The sequence below is a fragment of the Tinamus guttatus genome, unplaced genomic scaffold, assembly GCF_059628265.1.
Source record: "Tinamus guttatus ecotype Peru unplaced genomic scaffold, ASM5962826v1 Tinamus_guttatus_pri_ptg000033l, whole genome shotgun sequence".
Classification (NCBI taxonomy): domain Eukaryota; kingdom Metazoa; phylum Chordata; class Aves; order Tinamiformes; family Tinamidae; genus Tinamus; species Tinamus guttatus.
Window position 1 is genome coordinate 7,249,864 of NW_028288567.1, and position 24,847 is coordinate 7,274,710.

The window sequence follows — 24,847 nt, forward strand, 5'->3', positions numbered from 1 at the left end:
ACAACTCCAGGAACTTGCCAAGTAAGAAGGGGAATTAAGATACTGTATTGAAGAATCTATTTGTTCTTATGACTACAGAGTGTCTTAATGTCTAGAAGGGGTTCTATAGAAATCTCCAGCATTTGTGGTCATGAACGCTGTCTGAGCCTTTGCTGCGTTTTTCCTTTCCGTGGGTTGATTCTAAGCTGTGTGACAGAGAAAGGAAGAATATGTTGCACCTATATAGGCCTAAGGACACTCTGTGTCTTGCTAGCTGTTTGTGGTGCTTCTTTTTGCTCAGATGTAAAAGGCTGTTCTTTAGTTGGAGTGCCTTAATTGGTAATGATATTGTAATAACTCCTATTTTGCATAGGAACTCATGGCTTATTGCCAAAGAACACCTCCATTTGTCCTGCCCCATCCTGCAATCTCACCACCAGCTTTCCTTCACAGCTTTCTGGCTGTAAATTTAGAGAATTTTGGCTTTCCATTATAGGAGTAGGCCCATAAAGGCTGGTGCTGCTTTTCAGCTTGCCAGCTAATAATCGAAGTCACTCATAGCTTCTTTCCCTCCTCTGCTCTGCTGTTTCCACATCATAAGACTGAAGGAGAACCTGAGCTTGCCTGGTGTTATAGTCAGTGAAAATCGAAACGGCATGGAAGTTGTGAGAATATTTATCAAAATAAAATACCTGCCAGATGAAACCTGAGTATAGTTTTGATTTGCTTAAAGTAGAAAATAGTAAATGTCTTTCATAGCCTCACTGCACGTGTCCATAACCTCAGGGATTATTTACAGAAAAGATAGTACTTCAGCCCAGAACTGCCTGTTGTATATCTGCTCAGCCCTCTCTAAGTAAAGACAGCGGGACACTTTAGTTTGAAGTAGTTTAAAGCATGATAAGGCTTCTGTTTTTTTTTTTTTTCTTGAGGAAAGAGTCTATGACTCTCCTCAGACTAGGCCTTTTGAAAGCTAACTAATCAGATTGAGTTAGGAATCTGTATGTTAAAAGCTCAAATAAATCTAGTAATCTTGTGTGCTTGTTTTGAAGACTGGAAATGCTCCTTTGGTTTTAATTCCAAGGTCAGTGTAGTCCTTCGTGAATCACTATTTCAGAGAATTGCAAGAGAAAGTCAAGTCAGCCTTCCATGAATGGGCATTTTCTGGGAGTTGAAACGTATGCCTAAAGGAAGAATTCCTTCACTTTAAGTGCCTGTCATCAGTGTTTTAAAATGCACATGTACTGAGCGGCTTACAGTGTTCCAGAAGGCTCTATTTAGTGAGGAACAATAAATACAGAGGGAGGAGCCTGTGCAGTGCAAGAGTCTGTGCAACCAAATCAGTGGAGGGCAGATCTCTAAAGAGTTTGATTTATTTATTTTTTTTAAATACGGCTATGAGCTTTCTTAGAAAGGTGATGTGAGTAGAAAGCATGCACATGAATGTGCACCTTTTTTTTTGGAGTAAACTTCACTCTGTGGAATTTGGTGAGGTGCTGTGTAGCCTGCTTAAGGAGCATGACCCTCAGCTGCTGTTATGAGCACTCGAAAGAGAAGCCAGAGACTAAGGTTAGTCCTCTGGCTCCTTAATGCTAAATGTTGTCTGGAAAAAGTGCCAAAAGAAATGAGAAATGTGCTCATTTGGTACCTGCCATAGACCACTGCGCAGTGTGTTCTCAGAGATAGCTCTGTAGCCTGGGAGAGCAAGCCCTCCTCTACCTCCAGTGCTGCTCCACCGCCTTTGGAAGCAGAGTGGCGTTTTGGAGGCCTTGGCACTGTCAGCTCCTGTTGCAGCCGTGAAAAGACACACTTTCACATTGGCTGTGCAGGTAGTGCCCATGGACTAAAGAGCTGAAATTTGGTTACTTGAGTATTTTTGTGTGTTTGTTTTGTTTGTGTTAGTGTTTTTAGAATGGAGAAAGAAGGATCGCTTGTGTTGACATTGTCTTCTCCAGGCTTGTTGCGTTTTTGCTCCTCCGAGATGGGTGAGGATACAAACATTAAAAAGCAGAGGAAAAAGAAAACAATAATTTAAGCCCTAGGTGAAATTGCTTGGCTGTTTGTGGACCTCCGAGCACTCTGCCTGAGAGTAGGCATGTCTGGAAATGGAGCAGATTTGGAGAGCTGTGATTCATTTCACAGTTTAGAGCCGGAGTACAAGACTGACGTGTGCATGTGTGAGCAGAGATGTTTTGCGAGGTTCCTGCTTGGAGTTTTCTGCAAGAACTTGGCAGCTACTTTGATGCAGGCAGACAGATGCAGGCAGAGAACTAGCAAGAAGATGCTCTGGTGCGAAGCCTAGGATAGCAACCTGTGCAGAATTGCTGGCTAGAGAGAAGAGCCTGTAGACAGAGGCTAGAGAGAAAGGGTTTCCACTTGTTGTAGCCCAAAGAGCATATTGTGAAGGCAGGAGGCCTTGGCCCTGTGCCTTTATCAGTACAGGGAGAATGGGTGAGACTTCCTGATTGCTCACAAAAAGAATAAAATCGCCACAGAAAATTAGTTATGTCAGCAAAGTACTTGAAACCTCATCCGCTCTAGGCTAAAAGCGGTCCTCTCTGCAGACAGGGGCAGACTGGCACTGAAAGTACACTTATTTATTTAATAATTTATTTATTTTTAACTGGAGTTTAATCACGTTCTTGTTCTGCAGAACCCATGGTGAAGAACACGAGCTTTCCCTGGCTCCAGGTTTGGGGCTGCCACTGTGCCAGGCTCTGGTGGAGTTTGAAAACGGAAATTGTGACAAAGCTGTACCCAATCCATTACCAGCTAATCCAAATAGGAGGCAGTAATGCTCAGGTAAAGAGATCAGTGAAAGGCTTTTTAGCACAACTTAATCCTCCTCCAGTAGCCTGTGCTATTAAAAGCAATCGTTTCTTGGAAAGGGAAAACTGAAGTGTGGTTGTGATCAAATTCTCTTTGCAAAGGTTACTAGCAGTGTTAACTATTTAATTTGTTTTGTGGATGAGTTTCCTCTGGAGCCTTCAAAACTTGCTGAACAAACCATTGTAATCAGCAGTATTTACTTATTTTTATTATTTTTACTTTTTTTCTCTTCTTATTTTATCCAGAGAGTTGTTTTTGGCTGTTACTGATCCATGCTGCTTTAAATTGTAAATCACAAGCCAAGCAAAACCTTGCTAAGTGAGTATTCTTCCTGTTAAATACTTCTGTAAAATGGCATTGGTTTTAATTGCAAGAAGTGGCCAGTATACCTAGGCACTAAATTAAAGCTGAAATTATATGCACTCTTGCAATTTTTAACGTAAGCAGGATAAAAAGTACGGGAGCTCCCAGTATCTCAGAACCTGGACAAATGCTCTGTGTTTGTTCCATAGCACTAGATTTTTTTCAGTGGTTCTGGCTTCATTGTGCCTGTTGATCAGTTTAACTAATGGATTGCTCAACTTGTGTGCACTGCTGAAAATGATGATAACGGGTCTGCTGTATTGGGAAATAGGTTCCTGAGTTAGGTGAGCTTGCACCAGGACAAATGAGAAGAGTTGCTCAGTGACCCATAATGAATTCTGAGAAAACGTGTCCTCTAAGTCTGCCTGTGTGCTTTAGTGATTGGATGCTTAGGGCAACAGGAGGCCTTGCTTGGTCTCTGCAGTGTGTAAAGATCAGGTGAAGGAACCAAAGTAAGTCTTTGGTCTCTTTGTGCCCCAAGGGCTTGCCTTGAGTCTCAGTGCTGAAAAGGAAACTCTTCTGCCTTTACTTAAGGCAAAGGCCAATGTTTTTTTCCTCCTGCTTCTCCTTCCTGCTGCTGCACTGCTCCCTTCCCTAAGCACGACCCATCCTGTCTCAGGTAAAGAAACTCTACACCTCTAGCGGAGGTGCCGGGTGCTCTTCCCTTCCTCTTACAGTGAAAGAGCTGGGGATCTTCTGGAAAAAATGATGATGTGCTCATGACTGTCCTCTCTTCTCTCTCCTATCTTGTGTCTCTTTTCTCAGGTACCTCCTGAGAGAACGTGATCCGATGAGAGCAAATTGACCAATGACGGAGCGACTCATCGGGAAGGCAGCAGCTGTTCATTCAGTGGCCTAGATCTTTCCAGTGTTCTTTAGTGAAGCGGCAGCGAGCTTTCCAATCAACATCTGTGTGTGGGGACAGGCTACCCTATAAAGCACGCTGGAGCATTTTGGTAGGTAAGAGTGTCCCAGGAGTTGGAGACCTCACAGTGATTTTATTTTGATTTTTGTTTTAATAGAATAGGAGCAGTTGGTCTTTGAGGAGGTTGTATTTAGCTTCTTTCACAAGGGAATAAACTCCTCAGCTGAGAATACACAGCTCTTCGAAGCATCCTGAGTTAGTGCTTTTCCTGATAATTTTCCTTGCAAGCTTCCTTGTCACCTAATGATGAAGGTGCTTGTAGGAAATGGAGTTTAGAGTGGCCAGAAAGAGTACTGTAACAATGCCTGCAATTCAGTTGGGTATTGGCCCACTTTTGCTGCATTGTTATTTAATGTATTAAATACTGAGTATACTCTTGGGGTTGTTCAGGTAGAGTTTTTAAGCATGGCTACTAGGATGTAAGGGGCCAAAGACAATACAAGCATGAACCAAGGCTTCCTTGCCATGCCTCCAGCCTGCTTGGCTGGGGTGTTCTCTTTAGGCAGTGGTATTTCTGAATGCTGGCTTGCACTGGGGGCTCTGTGTGTTTCCCAGCTTCTGGAGAGCTGGTCCTTTCTCTGATTGCAGCAGCAGCAAATCACTCCATGGTAGCAAAGGGTACACACAGCCCATCTCAGAGCCTGCACCTTAGGGTACTTCAGTCCTTCCCTGTAGCCTCTTGAGTCCTCCAGGCAGAGGTTGTTCCCCCTTCTTCAAGTGCACCGCTGCTTTGTGTACATTTCTGGATGTGGTCATGCTTTGGCCCAGGGTGTGCTACAGTTCCGGGAGCCTTTTAACTCTTGATTTTTAATCAGTGCATTTATAATGATGATTTTGCACAAAGAACTGTTTCCTCACAGTTGTAACACGTTTCCTAGGGAATCAAAGCCAAAGATGATGATCCTTGTTTTTTCCAAAGTGAAGGAATCACAGAATCAGGGAATGGTTAAGGGTGAAAGGGACCTCTAGGGATCATCTAGTCCAGTCATCTAGTCCAATCCCCCTACTGCAGCAGGGACAACTAGAGCAAGTGGCACAGGGTGGCGTCCAGATGGGTTTGGAGATCTCCAGAGAAGGAGACTCCACAAGCTCTCTGGGCAGCTTGTTCCAGGGCTCTGTGACCCTCACAGGAAAGCAGTTCTTCCTCACATGGAGGTGGAACTTCCTGTGTTTCAGCTTGCATCTGTTACCCCTTGTCCTGTCACCGGCCGCCACGGAGAAGAGCCTGGCCCCATCCTCCCTACAATCACCCCTCAGGTACTTGAACATGTTAATCAAACGTCCTCTCAGCCTTCTCTTCTCCAGACTAAACAGGCCCATCTCGCTTAGTCTTTCCTCATACGACAGATGCTCCAGTCCCTTAATCATCTTTGTGTGTCTCCGCTGGACCTTCTCTAGAAGCTCCATGTCCCTCTTGTAGTGGGGAGCTCAGAACTGCACACAGTACTCCAGGTGCGGCCTCACCAGAGCTGAGCAGAGGGGCAGGTTCCCCTCCCTCAACCTGCTGCCAACGCACCTCCTCATGCAAGCCAGGATCCCAATGGTCTTCTTGTCCACGAGGGCACATTGCTGACTCACGGTTAACTTGTTGTCAAGCAGGGCTCCCAAATTCCTCTCTGCGGTGCTGCTTTCCAGCAGGTCAACCCCTAATCTGTCCTGGTGGCTGGGGTTATTCCTCCCCAGGTGCAGGATCCTGCACTTATCCTTGTTGAACCTCATGAGGTTCCTCTCTGCCCAACTCTCCATCCTGTCTAGGTCTCTCTGAATGGCAGCACAGTCCTCGGACGTGTCGGCCACTCCACCCAATTTGGTGTCACCTGCAAGCTTGCTGAGGGTGCACTCTGTGCCCTCACCCAAGTTATTGGTGAACAAGTTGAAGAGCCCTGGGCCCAGTACTGACCGCTGGGGCTATCAGGATTGTCAGACACAACTTCCCCTTGGTGAATCCATGCTGACTAATCCTGGACAACTTCTTTTCCTTGACTTACCTCATACCTCCTCCTCTTGAGTTTTTTGAAGACTGCAGTGACGTTGGCTTTCTTCCAGTCCTCTGGCACCTCCCCCGCTCTCTATGTCCTCTCAAGGATGATGGAGAGCTACTGAGCAATGACCCCTGCCAGTTCCTTCGGCATTCTTGAGTGCACCCCATCTGGTCCCATAGATATATGGGTGTCCAGTTTGCCTAAACCCAAGTAGTCCGTGCCCTTAATCTTCTAGAATGACAGCTTACCTTCTGTAAACCGGATTGAAAATGCAAAATACTGGCAGAGAGATGCTACTTGGTTAGACTTGTCACTTTATTGCTGCTTTGCTTATCACATTGCTGTGCGCTCTGACCTCAGCCTGGGTGAGGAGCACCTCTTCTTGCCCAGGGCAGCTTGTGCTGCAGACAACCCTCCTTCCAGGGAGAAGGCCATCACCCACAGCCTCTAGCTTCTTTCGTGTGCAGTGCTCATAGGTGTCCAAGCCTCCCCGGCTTGCCTTCATGACAGCTGGAGCACTGAGATGTCCAGACAGGACACGGGCCTGCCAGGACATGGGCCACGCATTCACCTGACTAACGCCGGGGAGCCAGTGGAGCTGGGCTGGTGTGCACACCTCGAGTGCAAAGCGGCTACACCGTATTAGCAGCCAAGGAAGCAACCCCTCTGCCCTTCTCTTTCCCAGCAATGAGCATGAAGAGGCACTACACCCCAGGGGCCAAGGTGTAGCAGGCTTTTGTTGCCTACTATAACTCCCCTTGGATTGTACGCTATAGGCACCATAGGCTTCATGTAGCTTGAGTCAGCATTGAGCAGATGCTGCACATCAGTCTGAGGCTCATGCCCATAGTTCAGTCTACCTTGCAGCATGTTCTGAGTCTCAGTTCCACGCTCCTTAGTGTTCGTTACCAGCCCCTTAGCCTCCTCTGGGGTGTTGCACTCAGGTCACTGGCCTACAGGCTGCTGCATGAACAGTCAGAGGTTGTTGTTTCATTCCCTATAATTCTTTTACTTTGCAGAGCAACCTCAGTGCTGTACCGGCTCTTCCTCAGCTTGGTGAGATGCTGATGGTGAGCCTCTGTTTTTGTGTTGATGGAAAGAACTTCAAAAGCTTGACAGGAGAATTACATCTAGTCAGTGGCACACTGGGCATAACTGCAGCTGGAGACTGTTTTGGCTCTTTTTGGCACAGATTGGCCAGGAGAGCCATGTACCTGCAAAATGCTTAGAAAGCACAGAAGAATCCCCGAACACCCTGCCCACAACCATTTAATTTTCAACGTTGTATTCTTGGCTTCCAAAACTATAGCTATTCCAAAAACTGTCCACCTGGAGAAATTCTTAATAGCAAACATACCTGAAAACCCTGTGACCCTTTTAGTTGAGGTATCCATTTTTCTCATGCACTTTACTTTGGCCCTCTGGACCATGAAAAAAAGATGAGACAGATAGATACAATGAAAGAGAAGATTATTGAACTGCCAGACAGTGACCCTTTGACAAAGGGTTTTTTTCTGGTCCTATTACGCAGCGTCAGTCACTTGGGAGCTGGAACCATGGCTAATGCTTTTCTCCAACTCATTGGTGAGTATGGATTAAGTGATATCCATTGCTTAGTAATAATAATAATAATGTTTCAGAAGAAGACCACTTTCAGAGAAAACAGAAAACAGCAAGCATGAAACCACACCGAGTTTTTTGCTGATGGCCTGTCTCTTTCTCCTGGCTATTAATTATAGCTGTAACTGAGCTACTGTCAGTTCTCCTTGTATTATATGGCTTGTCTTATGGCTATCAGGCTTCGCCAAGTGGCTGCTAGCATCCACAGTCTCTGTTGTTAAGAACGTGTTTGTTCTGCAAAGCCTCAAAGTCTTCTTTTCCTCAGCTCTGGGTAGTCTTTCCAAACTAGTTTGAAAACATGGCATGGTTAACTTAGTTAACTGTTCTGAAGTGAAGTGGGATAGAGCAACGGTGAATGCTGATGAGATGAGGGCGATGCACTGTAAGCTTGTCAAACTCAAAAGCAGGAAGCAGTATAAGCTTTTAGAAGCTGATGCAATTGCAGTCAGGTTGAGAAGGACCAAAACTAAAAAGAAAGCTCTTGTTTTTCTAAAAGATCTCATCATTGGCCGGGTAGTTTTCACACTCCCATTAAATCATGCCTGTTGCAGTGAGAACAGCTGTGGTTTTTGCTACAACCAATGTATTCATGATCAGTTCTCTGCCAGAGTTTCCAGTGTAGATAAGGTAGCACATATTTACACGTGGGTGAATGACGTCTTTTGCCTTTGCTCCATAATGACATTCAGCCAAACTTTCTTTCTGATAGCTACTCCAAAATCATTGGTTTGCCTCAGGTGAGGCAAGTACATGCTAAAAATACAGAGAAAAAATGTTTCTCTCCTCACAGCTTGGTAAATTCATATAAGATTGGTAAAAGCCACTGTCTTCACAACTCTGGCAGTGACACCCAAGAGAAAGGTGGCTATGCTGGCACTTGGATAAGGACTGCCAAGGAACATGTTTCCAAGGACCCACACTGCACAAAGAGCCATCTTCTGCCAGAAAAGCACACTGCCTTGGTGGCACTCATGCCTGCATTGTAGATGAGAGGTAGAACTTGAACCACAGCATCAAGAGCTAGTGAAGACTACAGGCTTATCAACTCCTGATTCCACTTGGTCTCTTAAACAAAGACAGAGGGGATTCACAGCACTTTTGCAACTGGTGCTACCCATGTCTAACATGTACTTTACAGACTCTACACTAGACGGAAGGTTTATGAGAATAAAGAACTGAGAGATTCACACACTGCAACAGCCATGTCGTCAAAGCAGAGCGCTCTTCTGAAGCAAGGAAAATAATCTCCACCTCATAGATGCTGTTTTTTAAGTGGATTGTGTCTAGCATTGCCACTTCCAGATACAGTTATCTTCCCTTTTTCTATCAAAAAGCACTCACTTGACAAGAAGAGAGATGGTTTTCTTAGGTCAGCAAGCCAATTAATCAACAGGTGCGAAATACCAGACACAATGTGGAAAAAATGCTTTTCTAACTACATATGAAAAAAAAGGGGAGGGATACCTAACTGGGAGGAACCGATGTAGAGAGTACACACACAGAGAACAAGATACTGGCATTCCACACAAAAAACCTTAATCGAAGAGTCTTGAAGAGGGGAGTCAGAGTAAAGCAAAACGTGCAGCACAAAGTAGAAGAGGAGGAGCAGCTCTGGAATTTACACCCCTAGGAAGTGGCACTCCTGTTGCTCATATGACTCCCAGTGTAACTCCATTCACAGCCCCCTGCAAACATTTTTCGATCCTAGTGACAATAAGGCTTTCTCTCTGCCATTCTCTGAGGCTACAGGCTGTGCTGAGGTCTGTGAAGTGTGTGACAGTGGAGGCAGTCAACTCTAGAGCATGGAGACATTCCCTTTTCTCTAGCTTTCCAGGCCAAAGCTGATCCCTTGACAACCATGACAGGAGTGGTCTTGTTTGGCTTTCTTATGGTCAATGCAACCAGGGCTTCTTCTGAGCCCAAGTGCCTCATCATGATGGCTCTTCTAACAGTGGACTTTGGAGTCCTGAATTTGTGTCTTTGCATGTAGAGCGATGCTTAGAAAGACAGTCCACAAGAGTTTGTCACCCTTTTTCAGAAGCTCTTTGCAAGATCTCCAGCACGTGCATCCAAAACAAAGAAAGTAATTCTTGTCACATTTAGCAGCTAACCCCAGTGATGTCTTCACTGGAACAGTGTCCCCCTTGCTAGCGTGCCTTTTCATTGGAATGGCAAAGGAAGGGAAAAAGATGCCTTATATCCCAAGTCAGGGAGTGCAGATTGATCCCAGTGGACAGGGCAGGTTGGATCTGCAAGAGAAGAATCCTATTGTCTCTTTCCAAAAAGACGAGACAGAGATGGGATTGCTAATACTCATTCTAGTCCAGCTCTGAACTTTGAAACTCACAGCATCCCCTTTGATCAGCTCCTACTACCTCTGCCCAGAAATGCTTCCCCCGCTACCCAAAGAAACCAAAGAATCCTCCGTGCGTCAAAAAAAAAAAGGGGGAATAGACTTCCTCTGTGAGCTGCTGCCCGCATACTGTCACTCCCTCTCTGGAATGAGCCAGAAGGAAAAGCATCAGTTATGCCACTTAAGGCCAGGACAGACAGTAAGTCCTGCAGAAAGGCTTGTGACTATACATGTGTCCTTTATTTTAATTTTATTTTTAATCAAAAGATAAAAGATATCTTTAAAAAGACATTGTGCTGGTGCCCCGCTTACCAACCAAAGGGCTTTGCTCTATGTTTTTCGCAGGGAAACAGCAACAGAAGAAATGAGGTTTTGCACTTCCTTCTCCTGTCCTGGTGGATCCCTGTTGGAGAGTTCACTCCTTCACTAAGGATTGGTAAGGGTGTGTTGCCATGTGGTCCCCTTTTATGCTTTTTTCCTTTTCCTCAAGTCTCTGTATTTCCCCTATGGGACCAGGGGCTTGCTTGGAGAAGGAGGCTGTGCAGATTTATTTTGGAATAAATGTTTGGGGCAGATCCAAGGTTGGACAAGACTAGCGCTGGGGGAGATGAGCAGCTGCACTGCAGACGTGGCTGCTCCAAATGGCGGGAGTTAAGCCACTGGGCTTGACTGACTGGCAGTTGATTTCATGAGCTGCCAAGTAAGAGAGGATGCTACAGTGATACCAGAATCAAACGTTTGTTTGTGTTCGGGTATAGTCAAGTAATGGCCTTTTATGCTTTTCAGGGTAAAAAAAAAAGAAATGCTTCCATTTACCTGCCCTTGTAGCTTTCTTTGGCAAGCATCATTCTATGGAAAGGCCATTTTATCCTATTTATACTATTTTGGAGTCTAACATCAATGAGCTGCAAAAGTAAAATCTGTATCAGTCTCACACACATACAAATGTAAATGCAGTGTTAAGAACTCCTATTTTCACTGTGCCAGGTCAAAGCACAATAAATCATCCTCTTGTCTTTTATGCCTAGTGCTCTGAGGAGCAAAGGCTTTATCAGCATTTTCAGAGCACTCACCTTTTTTAATCCTCTCTCAGTATAGATTAGCATAGACCCGCTCATACCCTCTCTGACAGAGACAAGATTACCCCTCATAGTCTTATTCCCTAGTCGTTGTCTATGTGAAAGAGGTGTTGGCTCCCGCGATGGGAAAGTACCACTGAGGTGGACACAAGACCAAAATTCGGGGGAAAACCGGAACAAAGTCCAAAGTGTCTGAGTATTAAGAAATCCTTAAAACTTACTAACCAGTTTAGGCAAGAATGACTAATTAAGTTAAACATGGAGGAGCATTTATTTGGAAAGTATATAGCACAGAGTAAAATAAGTGCTAAATACAATATCTGCCTTCCTCATATAACAAGATAAACCACCTTTTTCCCATTTATTTTTCTGTTTGTGAGCCCCAAATGTTGGTGATGTCTCCTCTGAGCCTGAATTCGATGGGATGAAAAACGTAAAATTTCCCAATAGCTGCTCCCATCTTCAACCTTGTGACCTTTAAAAAAACAAAAAGCAACAATACTGACTTCAATCCTAAGCTGAGATACTGAAACTAATCTTTCTTTTCTTGACATATGATGTGAAGTTTATCTGCGATGTAAGTGAAGGGAAAGATTTTAACAAGCTTACAGTGCATTTCTGTCATTTCAACTTCAATCTTCTTGACTTTGTGGAGTGTAATTTCAGAATAATTTTCCTGACTTGGCCACGCAATGCTTTGACAATATTTTGGCAGGATTGTACTCAGGGCTGAGAAAAACAGGATTTTTAGGGGTTGGAAAAGTAAGGTATTCTTCAGAAAGGAGACTGCAGATGTAAAAAGCCACTGGCGTGAGGTCTCATACCTGTAAGACAGACCATACCAGACAATGAAAAATGATGTTAGCCCCATTACAACAGTAATGAGTGTCCAGGACAAGCAGACACATCTCCGGCAAAAAACTAAGTGTGGTCGCTTGCGAAGGAGCAAGGTGACAGTGCTTTGTCTTTTCTTCTGCCTCTGAAAGTTGTCCCCTTCTACTGCCTTGAAAGGGTCCTCCTGGCAATACTTAAATGAGGCAGTTATGAGTATCTGTAGAGGAACGATCATCAAAGCCCTTTCAGCTGCTAATGTTATTGATCTGCAAAAAGCTTGTGGGTGCTAGGGATTCTTCTCTTTTGTCAACACTGAAGAACATAAAGTTGACAAGCAGCTCTAGTAGCAGTGTGGCCAAACAGCATGATAGCCTTTGGAGCCTGCTGAAAGTGCCAGCGCCAGTACAAGCAAAAACTGAGAACGACAGGTGACCATCTCTCAGGTTTGTTGCAAGCTTAATCCAAAAATAGTCAGTTCTGCTGAGACGTGCTTTTGGGTTCATGGCAAAGAATGTCCTTTCGAGTCATCCTTGTTGAGAACAAGCCACTTGCAGCAAATAAAGAACCAGGTCTTCTGAGCGTGCAGATTTTCAACTTTTGCTCTGTTGAGGAACCAGCTTGGAGAACGCCCTTGGTTATTGTGCCAGACTCTCAAGACACAAATATCTCCTATGTCTTCCTTTATAGTTAACAAAACCGTATCTGTGCTTCCTTGACTGAAAGAGGGCAAATGTGGTTGTCGTAAGAAATAGACATCACTTGTGCCATCCTGGCCAACAAGTTGAAGAAAAACATCTGCACTGGTTCCAGCTCCCAAGCGACTGCCTGTGTATAATGTGACCACCAAGTGCACTTTATCAACAGGGTCATTGTCTGGCTGAACGATAATCTTGTCCTTGGTGAGCCTATCAATCAGCCTTGTCTCTTTTCACTGCCCAGAGGGCCAAAGCAAGGTAGGCGAGAAAAATTACCACAACCGTTAAAAGGGTCACAGGGTTATGGGCGCTCTCAAAGCTTCTCCCATGTTCACAGTGTTGGGGGTCACTATTTGGCTGCCAGCAATGTGATGTTGAAAGTGCGTATTTTTGGCAGCGCCTCTTTTACATGTCTTTTGTGCCCCAGCAGCGCTCTCGCCATTTCTGGTGGATAACATATCCGAGGGAAAAGGTTCTTGCCAAATTCATAAAGGGCAGTGGTAATCACAGCATTGGTGGCCAATGCGGAAGGATTCCCCTTTTCTAGCTTTGGATAAAGAGAGTTCTTCCATTTTCTTATGGCAGAGAAAGCATTTGCAGCAATGCTATTTTCCTTTTTGGAGAGAGGGATAGTCCATATCTTGCCTTCCATTCGGGTTTCCATTTCTGCCAAGATTTTGCCCAGGAAAAGTTTTCTAGCTTTCCTAGAGGTCGAGACTGAGGCTGCAGGGTCAGTCAAATTAAACCCAGCATTAAAACAGTCTCCAGTTTGGACGTAAGGTGTCATTGGTACACTTGAAGCACTTAGTGAGGCAAGTAGCTCGTGAAACACAAGACCTACTGGTTGACTTTCAACTGGGTCCTGCTCTTTTACATATAAACTCACTTGTTTAAGTGCTCCAAGAGAATTATATACATAAATTTTCCGAGTGTACTCTGGAGAGCATACTCCAACTGGGAGAAAAGGAGGAGGAGTTCCAGGCTCATAAGCAAAACGCAGAATTGTAGCAAATGTATTTTCCTCTGAAGAATGACTTCCGGTACCTCTGGTACCTTTTGGTGCTTAAAAAGCTACTATTACTTTATAGGTCAAAGGCAAATGGACCCCCGAAAAAAGTAAAGTTACTGTTAAGAAAAAGTAGTTACTGTTAAGAGCAGTACATATGATTTATGCGCAGTATTCATAAAAGTCAGAACATCAATAGAAAGATAAGCCCCAGAGCTCCCTCGTGAGATTATTTTGACAAAGAAATGAAACACATGCAGCCCAGAGTCTAAAGCGGAGCTGGCAACAGTTATGCGTAAGGTATTTATACCAGAGATCATAGCTGAGTTTATAGGTCTTGAGCAGTGTGGCCTGCTCTTGTCACGGTGGTGGCTGACATAGGGCAGAGTTTCTCCAGCTGCAGTTAAGCCCACTGTCTTGAGGTGTGCATGACAGCCCAGCTCTACCGGCTGCCCCACGTGGATCAGGTAAATATGTGGCCCAAGTCCTGGCAGCTGCATATCCTGCGCAGACATCTCCATGCTCAAGCTGTGATGAAGGCATGCAGGAGCAGCGCATGAAGCTGATAAGCAGTGCATTGTAATGAAGCTGGAGGCTGTGTCTGGTGGCCTTCTTCCTGGCAGGAGGGTTGCCTGCAGCACAGACTTCCCCGACCAGTGAGATGTGTTCTTCACGCAGGCAGGGTTCATGGAGCAGGAGCATTGTGGTGGGGCCTATGGCTGCCGCTTTGCTCTGGGGGCTGGCTGGTAACGCCGATTCCTAGTTTTGCTCTGTAAGCAGGAGTTGCAGTGCTCCATGTCTGGTGTTTGCGAGACGTGTCCATGAGGGCCCAGGGAGCTGAGCAGCAGGGATGGGGTTTGCAGGAGGGGAGAAGCATCCCGCAAGTCAGGAGGGTAGTAGCCAGGAAGCCAGAGGAACAGAAGGGCGAGCACTGGCCCTGCCATTGCTTGGCCAAGGCAGAGCCATAGCCCAAGAGCCATTGGTGGTGCTGCTGCACAAAGCAGCCATGCTGGGCTCCAGAGGTGCCCTCAGGGCCGCTTGCCCTGCTCTGGGCACCTAGGGTCCCGAGGGCATCAAGGAACCAGGTGGCCCCTGGTGACGACACCCAACAATGTGGCTTCCCATCCCCTCTGAGGCGTGGCGGGGGCCGTCCAGCTCCTTCTATTGCCCTCCACTCTGGAACAAACCTCCCTTTGAAACCTGCTTTCCCAAAGCCTTAGCTCTGCCCACGTCCCAGGCGGCCCTGACCCTGACTGGCCACTGGCGGCTCCCAGCGGCTCCCCCTTCATGGGGCAGGAGGCGTTGGGGATGCTGCGGAAGTGCTGTGGGACCACTCTTGAATCGATGGAGCTGGGAAAGGAGGGTCATGGTACCCCTGAGGGAATGCAGGATGCGGGCCGCTGCACGTCAGGCAGGGGCCTTTATCGTCCCATGCAGTTTGTTCTTCCTCCCAGCCTGTCCTCCACGCTGATGCGAGCCGAGTCTGCTGCCACCATGTGCTGCAAGTGCCATGGAGCCCCTGCCGGCTGCCCTCCGCAGAACAGGCGCTGGCCTGAGGGCAGCCGCCTCAGGAAGTGCCCGTGTTGTGTGGCGGCTGTGAGCAGGCCCTCACCCGGCAGGCCCCTGCCAGCCCCTCACAGGCCTCTCCCAGGCCGGGTGCCTTTGGGGCGAGCTCTGCGCTGCCTCCTGCTCTGGGTCCAGCTCTGCCCGCGCTCACTATTTGCTCCGTAGAGGCTCCTGGGCCCAGGTGCTCTGCTCCTTGCCAGCACTCACTTTCCAGCCATCCCACCTGCTGCAGCATCTTCTCCCCTTCCCTCTCTGCTCTTTATGTGCTTGGATACATATACACGTATCTCCTTCTTGGCACTTCTTCCCTCCAAGCTGTGGCTAGCTCAAACCGTGGTGTTTTCCAAATTTAACACTGCCCAAGATGTTTCGTGTTAGTCTGAGTTAGTTGACGAGAGCTGCGGCTTGCAGCAGGGGCCTCCTCTGCGGTGTCTCAAAGTTTACTGTCATGTTACCAGTGAAAAGACCCTTAAAATAAATAAATAAATAAAAGCAAGCCAAAAGTGAGCAGGGAAAAAACTCTAGGAAACAACGTAGATAAATCAATTTGTTGGAAAAAGTTGTACTAATGAGGGCCTTTCTCAGGAAATACTAAGGAGGTGCCAGCATGACACCTGTTGATGTACAAGGTCTCTCATACAACATAAGAAAAAGATTGGTTGTGACAGTCCTTCTGGATGTCCTGCCAGCTGTGTAAGAAAATGTGCAGGCTTTAAGTGCTGAAAAGGCTTTGAGGTCTAGGCAGTCCTATGAGTAAGTGAAACCTTAGGGAATAGTCTTTGGATTTTTCCTTTGTTTCCCGAGATACTTCTGAGAGCACTCTTAAAGACTTCCTGGAACTCCTTTGCCATAGCTAATTGCAGTGTTGGGTAAAGAGTCCATCTAGCAGCCGCATAGTCAAATCTCTGCTTTTAATCTTGGAGCAGTTTGAAAACAGTAGAGCGTGTGACATCTCAATCAGTGTTTTGTAACTTGTTAAGAAGGTGCGTTGCCTGATGCTATATTGCATTTTAGCTTGATGGGATGTGCATATTCTTCCTTTACATAAGGACTGTGCACAGGTCCAGGAAGCAGTTAATAGCTGGCTTAAATGCAGGCGCTTGGTGGATTTATCTGTCAGATTATGGGGCCTGTGTGCTACTTGTGGTCTTGATTTCATCAGGAGCAAAGCACGCTTTTCTTTTGCTGCGTCACTACTTGTGAAGAGGTGACTAGCCCAACATTGCATTGCATTGCAGTCAGGATGGTTCTGGGCTTGCAAGGTTCATAACACAGGTAAATCTTCTAGCTTCTAAAGTGTGTCTCCTCTTCCACCACTGCTAAGTCTATTTAATTGATTCTCCTGTATGATTGTTACTCCATAAGGGTTTTAGATGACTCTTCACATTTTCTTCCCAGCTTTTTCTTTCTCTTTTTTTTAACCATGCTGGAAGCACACCGAAAGGTAAAATATAACAAAAAAATGACAGCTTGTGAGTTGAAGGATCTTATAATAAAAATATAAAATAAAATAATAAAAATAATAAAATAAAATAAAAAATAATAAAATAAATTAATAAAAATAAATTAATAATAATAATAAATCTAAAAGAACTATGCAAAATACTTCAGCTGCAGGGCAAACCTCCAGCCAGTCAGCTCTTTGTACTCAACACTGGAAAATCTACCACCAGACATAAATTACATAAACCCCTAGAATGTAAATTCTTCCACTTGCTGGCATGCCTTCAAGTAGCCAGGATTTCCATCATCCTACTAAGCTAACTCTTACCTGAAAATAAAGTTTCTCTTTTCCTCTTTTGGCTTGCTTCCTTTTGAGCTTGACTTGCTTGTGTGAATGAAAAGAAGTTCAGCATCATCTGCTTTCTAGCAATTGTCTTTCTCTGTTACAGTATGCAACCTGGACCAATAAGGAGACTCTAGGATTTAAGGAGGGATGTCTTGCCAAAATAAAAGCAGCAGATCCAAGTTTTAGTAATTATAACCTCTACTTCTTCAGCTTGATTCTGCTGGATAATGTCTTAAAGCCTGGGACTCCTTTCACCTACATGCCATGGCTAATGGTTTGGAGCTGCTTGGCACAGCAAGTTGAGCGCGCCTCAACAAAGAGCTGGACAGTGCAATGAAAAAGATAATGAGGCAGGCAAAATCACAGGCAGCGACTGAGCGGGAGAAGCTCCATGTATCTGCACTGGATATGCTTGCCAATGGGTAAGTGACTGGCCGTCCGGGGAAAGGTGGTTTGATCAGTGTGAATCTTTTTGCTATCACTGCGTACAACCTCAGGATATATGGCATGTGCTATTGTGCTGGCACCTTTCGCGCTGTTGGAAAGTCTGGAGATTGTAGGAAGCACAGATGGATGCACTGGGCGGTTGTGGTACGGCCTGAGATTATTGGGATGTAGCGAACAGCTAACCTCTCTCATACAAGCATTTAAAGGCTTCCCTTTAGCAGAATCTAAAAGAGGATAAAATCTTAATCATTTTGCAATTGCAAGCAAAGGTCCAGCAAACAGCCAAAGGGTGTGTGTTACATGCATGCGGGAGGAGGGAGATGGGAATTCATGTGGCACAGTTCTGCTCCAAGCACAACCATTTTGAAACTGATTAAATATATTTATTTTAAGTAATACAATGATTCATACAAAATGGGCCAAGCTGTGTAGCGGAGTGCCATGGAATTCCACAACTGCACCAGAAAAGAGCACTCTAACTGCATTTCAAGCTCTCTTGTGTTTTGGAGGCGGAATCAGGAATTCCTTGAAGCATATGCAGACAACCATTTGGGGAAGAGCTCCATTTACTTTTTCTGATTTGTCTCTGTCGCTCTGTAACCTCCACTCCCTGTTAACTACAGCAGTCCAAAAAGTCATGTACTTTTTCCCGTCTCTGAGCAAACAGGGTCTTTTGTGTTCTTCCTTGTGCAGGAGAAGGCCTGTCTACTACAGCAGCCTATGTTGAAATCAGAGTTTGCTGTTATTTTTTGAGGGCAAGAGGTTCTTCACTATAAGGTCCTTTGCCTCAAAAAATAGGCTTTTAGTCAAATACTTAAACCATCTATTTATTTATTTATTTTCCTCCATGGTGAAAAGCATTAGAAAACAAATGCCTTTATTCGGTCAAGCCTGTGTTCATTAGTGAGCTGAGGGAACTTTAAAATCCACAGGAGTAGCACAGGATAGTGACAAGCATGAGCACATCTGGAGATTTTTTCATTACCACATAGAAAAAAATATCTGTAAGTTAAAATTGGATATCTCTAAAGAGATACAGTGGTTGTATTTTCAGGCTGTAAACACTGTAAAGGCAGAAGCACAGGGATTTAAAAGATTCCTTGCAGTGTTCTGAATTAACAAGGAAAGAAGATTAAGCCCACTGACACTTCGCTAGCCGATTTTGCACCTTTTGTTGCCTTTGAACAACTTTTATACTGCTGACTGGATTAAATGGGCTTCTTTGCAATTCTTCAGCTTTGTATGAAAAACAGGGCTAAGCCAAAGTCAGATAAGATGTTCTGCTCACAGGGGACATGATATTACATGTTCTCTTGCTGCAAAACTAGAGTATAGTGTAAATTTTCTTAATTGATACATTACAATTCTTAATAGCTACATTCTCATTTTCTCCGTTTACAGTGGAGGAAGATTGTATGATGTTTACATTTGGGAATGAAGCAACAAAGCAGTTTTGGAGAGGAAATGGGGCCAATGAGTAAGGGAAGTAAAAAGCATTTAGTTGAGGCAGAGGAGAGAATAAATCATAAACTCACAATACTGATATTAAACACCTTGTTGGAATCTCACAAATTCAGGAAGTGAAACTAAGAGAACAGAATTTCTTCTAAGTACTGGTTGTTGTATATAATTTTCTAATTCATCTTTCTTGAATATACATTTCTGAGTATCTTTTTTTTTTCTCCTTCGTCCATAGAAGAAACTTCAGCAATACATGATATCAACAGATGAACAGCTAACCTCTCTCATACAAGCATTTAAAGGCTTCCCTTTAGCAGAATCTAAAAGAGGATAAAATCTTAATCATTTTGCAATTGCAAGCAAAGGTCCAGCAAACAGCCAAGGGGTATGTGTACATGCATGTGGGAGGAGGGAGATGGGAATTCATGTGCCACAGTTCTGCTCCGAGCATAACCATTTTGAAACTGATTAAATATATTTATTTTAAGTAATACAATGATTTGTATTTATTTTTATAAATATAAATAAAAGCTGTATTCCTTTTGTAGTGACATCCTTCTGTCTGGTTCTGGACTTCAAAATTAGCTATAGATCCTGGGGCTGATCTCTCGAAGTAATCCATAATGTAAAAATAAGCCTCTCATCACACAGGGGAGATTTCTTTCTTTTTCTTTCCAATTAAGATGTCCTGCAAACTCATCTTAGTTTGAGGGTCCTTAGTCTGAGGTTTAGTTTGAGGGTCCTAAATAATCCATCAGAATCCTATGAGCCTTTGAAGGTTGCTGCTGACAAAAGTGTCAGAGTTACTTAGCAATAGAAAATGCTAGGACAAAGCCTCTTTCTTGACATGTTTGGTTTTACCAGAGGTGAGTGATCAGTTAGGTGATACATTACAGACACTGGCAAATAAGCCAGCAGCATCTATGGGTAACTAACACCTAAAGGTGTTTTTTAAGCTTCTCTTACCATAGAGTTTGCTCCTAATCCTTTTCCACTCGGACTTTCTTGGACTGTTTAAATGCATCTCCTTTGCTCCCAAGATCACTAATTCCTAGTGAATCCTCTGATTATTTGGAGCTATTCTATTTCTTATGTAAATGTTGTTTCTGTGGACATTATGTTCTAAAACTTTCTTCCTAATGGTTTCTGTAGTTCTCTTCCTGAGAATTCATGTACTATATCCCTTTCTGGAGGGCTAAAAATAGCTTTTTAATAAAAGGATGGTGGTTTTTTTGGTTTGTTTGTTTTTTAAAAAAGACAAACAAAACTCTCCTGTTGAACAGTTTTGCAGGTCTGTTTCAAATTCTCTTTGGTGTGCCTTCTTGGGATAAGACTGCTTCCTAAGAAGCTTCCTAAAGTTGCAGAAATAGGTCTTCCTTTTCTGCTTCCTTTGGATGAGAGTTCACTCAGCCTTAAGACTTCTGTCTGGTTGTGAAAAACTTGGATGTCTGCTTGGTGATTTTGCTGCAGAAATCATACGTAAGGTGACTGTATTGTTGAACTTGACTGGAGAGAGAAGAAGAAGAGGTGGGCACAGTATCATAATGACAGATAACATGTAAGGATAATACCTCGAAAGTGCACTTTAAGGTGAAACATCTTTTGTCAGGGTCACTAAATAGATGGTGGCAGGTTCTTAATTCATTCTCAGTTAATACAGACTGCAAGCAGTATGATCAAACAGCATATTTTGGCTCTTTGCCTTTGAAGAGTTTTTTTGTCCATGGTATTCTTGGATCAGATATGTCCAACTTAATTCTCCAATAAGTCCTCTTTTGGAAACAAGTGTTCTAAACAAAGCTATTAATGGTTAACCCAGAGCCAGTACTGATAGAGAAAAGGATGAAAGCGTATTAAAAATACTGGGGTGCATTGCTAGCTATAGCTTTGATTCACGAATTTCATTTTATACTTCTTAGGTATGTGCAAAACCGTTGGCAACATGGACAAAACCTAGTTGTAGTTAAGTGCAGAGTAATGCCTTCTATCTAATAGAGAGGTTTGACTTGAATGAAGTCATAGTGAGAGCATTGGTGTGCTCTGAAGAGTTTTGAATTCCTTTCCAGCACATCATTCTTGCCGTCAAGCCTGGGGACATTAGGACAAGTACCTAGATCTGCTTTTCTCAAGAGAATATCACCAAATGCAGTGTCATATAGGTATGAATGCGTTCTGAGGCTGTGAGGCTAACTGCGATCGCTCTTTTTGCTCAATGAAGATGTGTGTTATGCTCCAGAGAAAGATTTCTGTACTTGAGGATTAAAAGAAAGTGGGGGGTATGTAGGAAACATAAATCTTGTCAGGCCCCTGGATGAAAGGATGGCCATTACTGATTTTTTTTCCCTATACTACTCCTGCATTGTTTGTGTGTGTTTTAAATTGAATCTCTGCTCTGTCTCTTTCTTTAGGGATAAGCACTTTGAGCTATTATGAGCCCAGGACTGATGTGGGCAACAGGGAAAATATGCTGAAATTCCCACACGAGGAAGTGCCTGTCAATTTTCCCCAGAAGCCAAGTGCCTCTGATAGTGTGGGAGCAGGTAAAAGTTTCCCAGTCTTCCAGCCAGCAGTACTGTTGTCACCGCCCCGGCAGAAGAGCAGTCAGGAATTGTCTCCCCTCCAGAATGGTGAGCTGGTTGCTCTTTCTCTTGCTCTTTCTCTTTATCGCTGGCTATAGTAGACTTTGGAGTCAGTGTATTATGTTACTGTTTGAATCTTGTAGGCCCACACTCTTTAGAGCTCTACGTTCTATGAAAACTTTTTTAATTTGGGTGTCTAGATACCTTGGCCCTGTAACTGTCATCTCCTGCATCCACATCCAGATAAGCGTTTCTCTTATTTCTGTGCCTATGGCTCATTTCCTTTAGGCTTTCTGTCATCATTCCTTGAAGTCGTCTGTCTGCATTCTGTAGCCCTATCAGTGGCATTCCAGACTGGCAATCTTATTTTGTACTGGTTTTAATTGTCTTCTTGTGTAGCTTGCTGTAGCTGTCTATGATTTAGAGCACATTTTCTCAGATTTTCATCTGCTAGTGGTGTAATCCAGCATCTTCCACGTGTAATGGTGACACTGTTAAAACTAGTTGATAATTTATATTGGCTTGATTATTGTCAGCCCAGCATAAATATAAGAAGAAAAAGGCAGACTTGTAGTTTCTTAGGTAAGGTAACTGGATTATGGGAAATTAAGGACAAAGTGTTTGAGTGTTTCCATTTTTCTATCAGTTAAGAAATTCTCTTCTCTCTCCAACTCTAACGAAATCTTGCAAATGCTAAGGCAATTGGCAGGGGAAATTATTAACTCTTTGGAATGGCGAGTACTTGTAGCAGTCTCTTGTGTAAGGAGAGTTTACGCCCTAATGTGCTCCTTTCAGGTTATGTGTTACAATTAAAGTTTCTTCTTGGTTATTTTCTCTTGTAAATTGCTACCCTAACAGAAGGAAGTCACTGTTAGCTTCTTGGAAAAGGATCACGTGTTTCTTTCCTTACTGTCACTTTATTTCTTGTTTCTAGTCTTCAAGTTCATCTCTCAGTCAACTGAAAATACTGAGAAAGAACCATGCAAGGAAAGGACCTCACCCTCCTCCCTGATAGCACAGAGCACAAGCGAGCAAAAATATCTCTTTTCTCAAAGGCACCCAATTTCTCCTGCAGCTGAAGACTTGGAGAATTCCCAAGAAAAAGTGAGTTTGTCTTTCCCAGATGATTCAGGAAAAAACATTGCAGCTGAAGAATTCTCTCAAAGCAGTGTCCTGCTGGGACAGATAGCTGAGCTAACATGGCAGAATTCTCTTATTAAAGCTCAGTTGAGCAAATTCAGAGGCTGCTCTGAAGAAAGAGGTGATAGCGTACATAACCCAGGTCCAATACAAAATATAAACCCTGGTGTAGATACCTCAAAGGAACAGGTGAGGATTTACTAGAAAAGAAAGGGTGGATTCCCCTTTCTGCTTACCTTCTTTTTATTTCTTTTGATTTTTTTTTCTTAAAAGGTACATCTTTTCCAGTTGTTTTAAGGCCTATTTCATATGGTATTTAGTCAATTAAGGGCTTGAAGGGTGTGACAATGAAAGAAAGAAATATGAAGGTTTTTTTTTTCTTTTTTTTCTTCCTACAAGAGGTGCTGTCCTTAAGAAACTTGTGTTTTGGTGTGAAAAGTTAGATATGTAAAAGTACTTGAAGCATGTTAATATGTTGCATGCTCTCCAAAGGAGCAAATTATAAGCTTTTAATTTGAACTAATTATCTGTCTATAGACTCATCTCACGATACCAAAGAGCTTGGAGGAACAAATAGCAGAGCTGAATCATCAGAGTGCAGAAGCACAAGATAAACTGTTGCATCTAACAGACCCACAAAAATTAGGTCCATATGATGCCCATGTGGTCTCTCCACTGGTATCTCCTATTCCACCCCCATCCTTAAATTATACTGGTAAGTACCTAGCTTTAGGAGAAACCAGAACGATAGTGCTTTTTCCTTTCTGGGAGTTCTCTGTAATTGACTAGATCAGCAATTGTCTCAGTGCACTTGCTCTAAATGACTATGCGATCTCTTGTTTTTAGAGACTGCAAACTTCAGAGAGATAAAAATACATCACCTAAACTTCTCCTAAAGTTAGTTTCTTAGTTAGCTTGTTGCAAATGTCATGCTGTGTGGTAAATTTCTTCTTTGCTCTGCCTTTGTCTGCTGAACTGTTGCACTGTCACTTAAGAGCAGAACTAGGTTTTGTTCCTAACAGGCAGCAAGAGATTTCCTTGGTGTGTCTAATGCCCAGTATTCCCAATTCCAATTATCTATATATTATGGAATGCTTAGAGCATTTTAAGCAGGCCTTTCTACTGCAGAATCTTTTAGGAAAAGATGAAGCATTTATATCAGCTCTAGTTCACTATCATCTCTCTTCCAGTAAAAGAAGACAGTAGCTTGCTGCTGTTATATTTTGGAGGAGACAATACTAGATGTTTTGTTCAGAACTTGGTATAGAAATACTCATCTCCCAAACATCAGTCAAAGTATAAAATTTTGCCTCCATGATGCTGTGCTTTCCCTGAATTTTTTAAAAAGGTGCATTATTGAGAGATACAATGTATGAGGGTCAAGGAGAAGACAGCACTGTTTTTCTTCTTGCTTTTCACTCAATACAAGAAAATGAAAGGTTGACAAACATTGGGCTAGGCAGCCACATAATACTGTAACAAGGCAAAACATTACGGTTCTTTCATAGCAAAATGCTTATCAGTAATTTGCAGTATTTTTTAGGATGAGAAGGTCCTGCTTCCCTTTAGGACAACTGCATGAAGACATATGAGGGTATCATACCTGTGCACATTACTGCAGCAAGAGACCCACAGTATCCATATCTGACTGGTCTACATCTGCCATTGTACCACTGCTGAAGAATAGGGACACTTCCATTCCATGAAAATGGTTTAGTTCCTTTCAGGTAATCGTTGTTTTCTGGGATCTTCATGATACTATTAGTTTTATGGCTACTTATCTACAGGGAGAGAGAAAACCAACCTTTCTAAACATCTGACCATATCCACATCTTAGGCATATCACAACACTATCAGAAATTTGCATAATTAATTATTTTTTCCTGTGGATCTGAGCACAGAAAAGTTTTATCTGCTACTAGCATTGGGTTAGATTACAGTGCAATTCACTATTGTATAATATAATGCAGCATGACCTATCTATTCAGAGGTCATACGTTGTTAGATCTTACCATGTGGTTCACCACCATGCTGACATGCACAGGATCATTGCGCCAGCAATGGTCTCGATCAGCGCCATGATGGTAACTGGCACCCATGTCCAGAACTTTCAAGCAGATGTCCAGAATCCCATCTTCAAACTAAGGAAAGAAAAGTTAGCACAAGCATCATGGTACTCTGACACTGATAATGTCTTTTT

General features: G+C 43.6%; 1 protein-coding gene and 1 long non-coding RNA gene across 2 annotated transcripts in view; both read left to right on the forward strand.

Annotated features, from left to right (window-relative positions):
• The window catches only part of LOC148596053 (uncharacterized), a 32,192-nt gene extending 12,881 nt beyond the window's left edge, over nucleotides 1-19,311 (forward strand). The window contains exon 2 of the long non-coding RNA XR_015913759.1: nucleotides 19,164-19,311. This is a non-coding gene — a long non-coding RNA (uncharacterized LOC148596053). The remainder of the gene's footprint in view (nucleotides 1-19,163) is intronic.
• Nucleotides 19,312-19,775: 464 nt separating this feature from the next.
• On the forward strand, nucleotides 19,776-23,543 carry LOC148596056 (spindle and centriole-associated protein 1-like). The gene is made up of 5 exons (XM_088531459.1): nucleotides 19,776-19,794; nucleotides 21,337-21,555; nucleotides 22,442-22,836; nucleotides 23,185-23,362; nucleotides 23,494-23,543. The coding sequence occupies exons 1-5, from the start codon at nucleotides 19,776-19,778 to the stop codon at nucleotides 23,541-23,543; spliced, it is 861 nt and encodes a 286-aa protein (XP_088387585.1).
• Nucleotides 23,544-24,847: the final 1,304 nt, after the last annotated feature.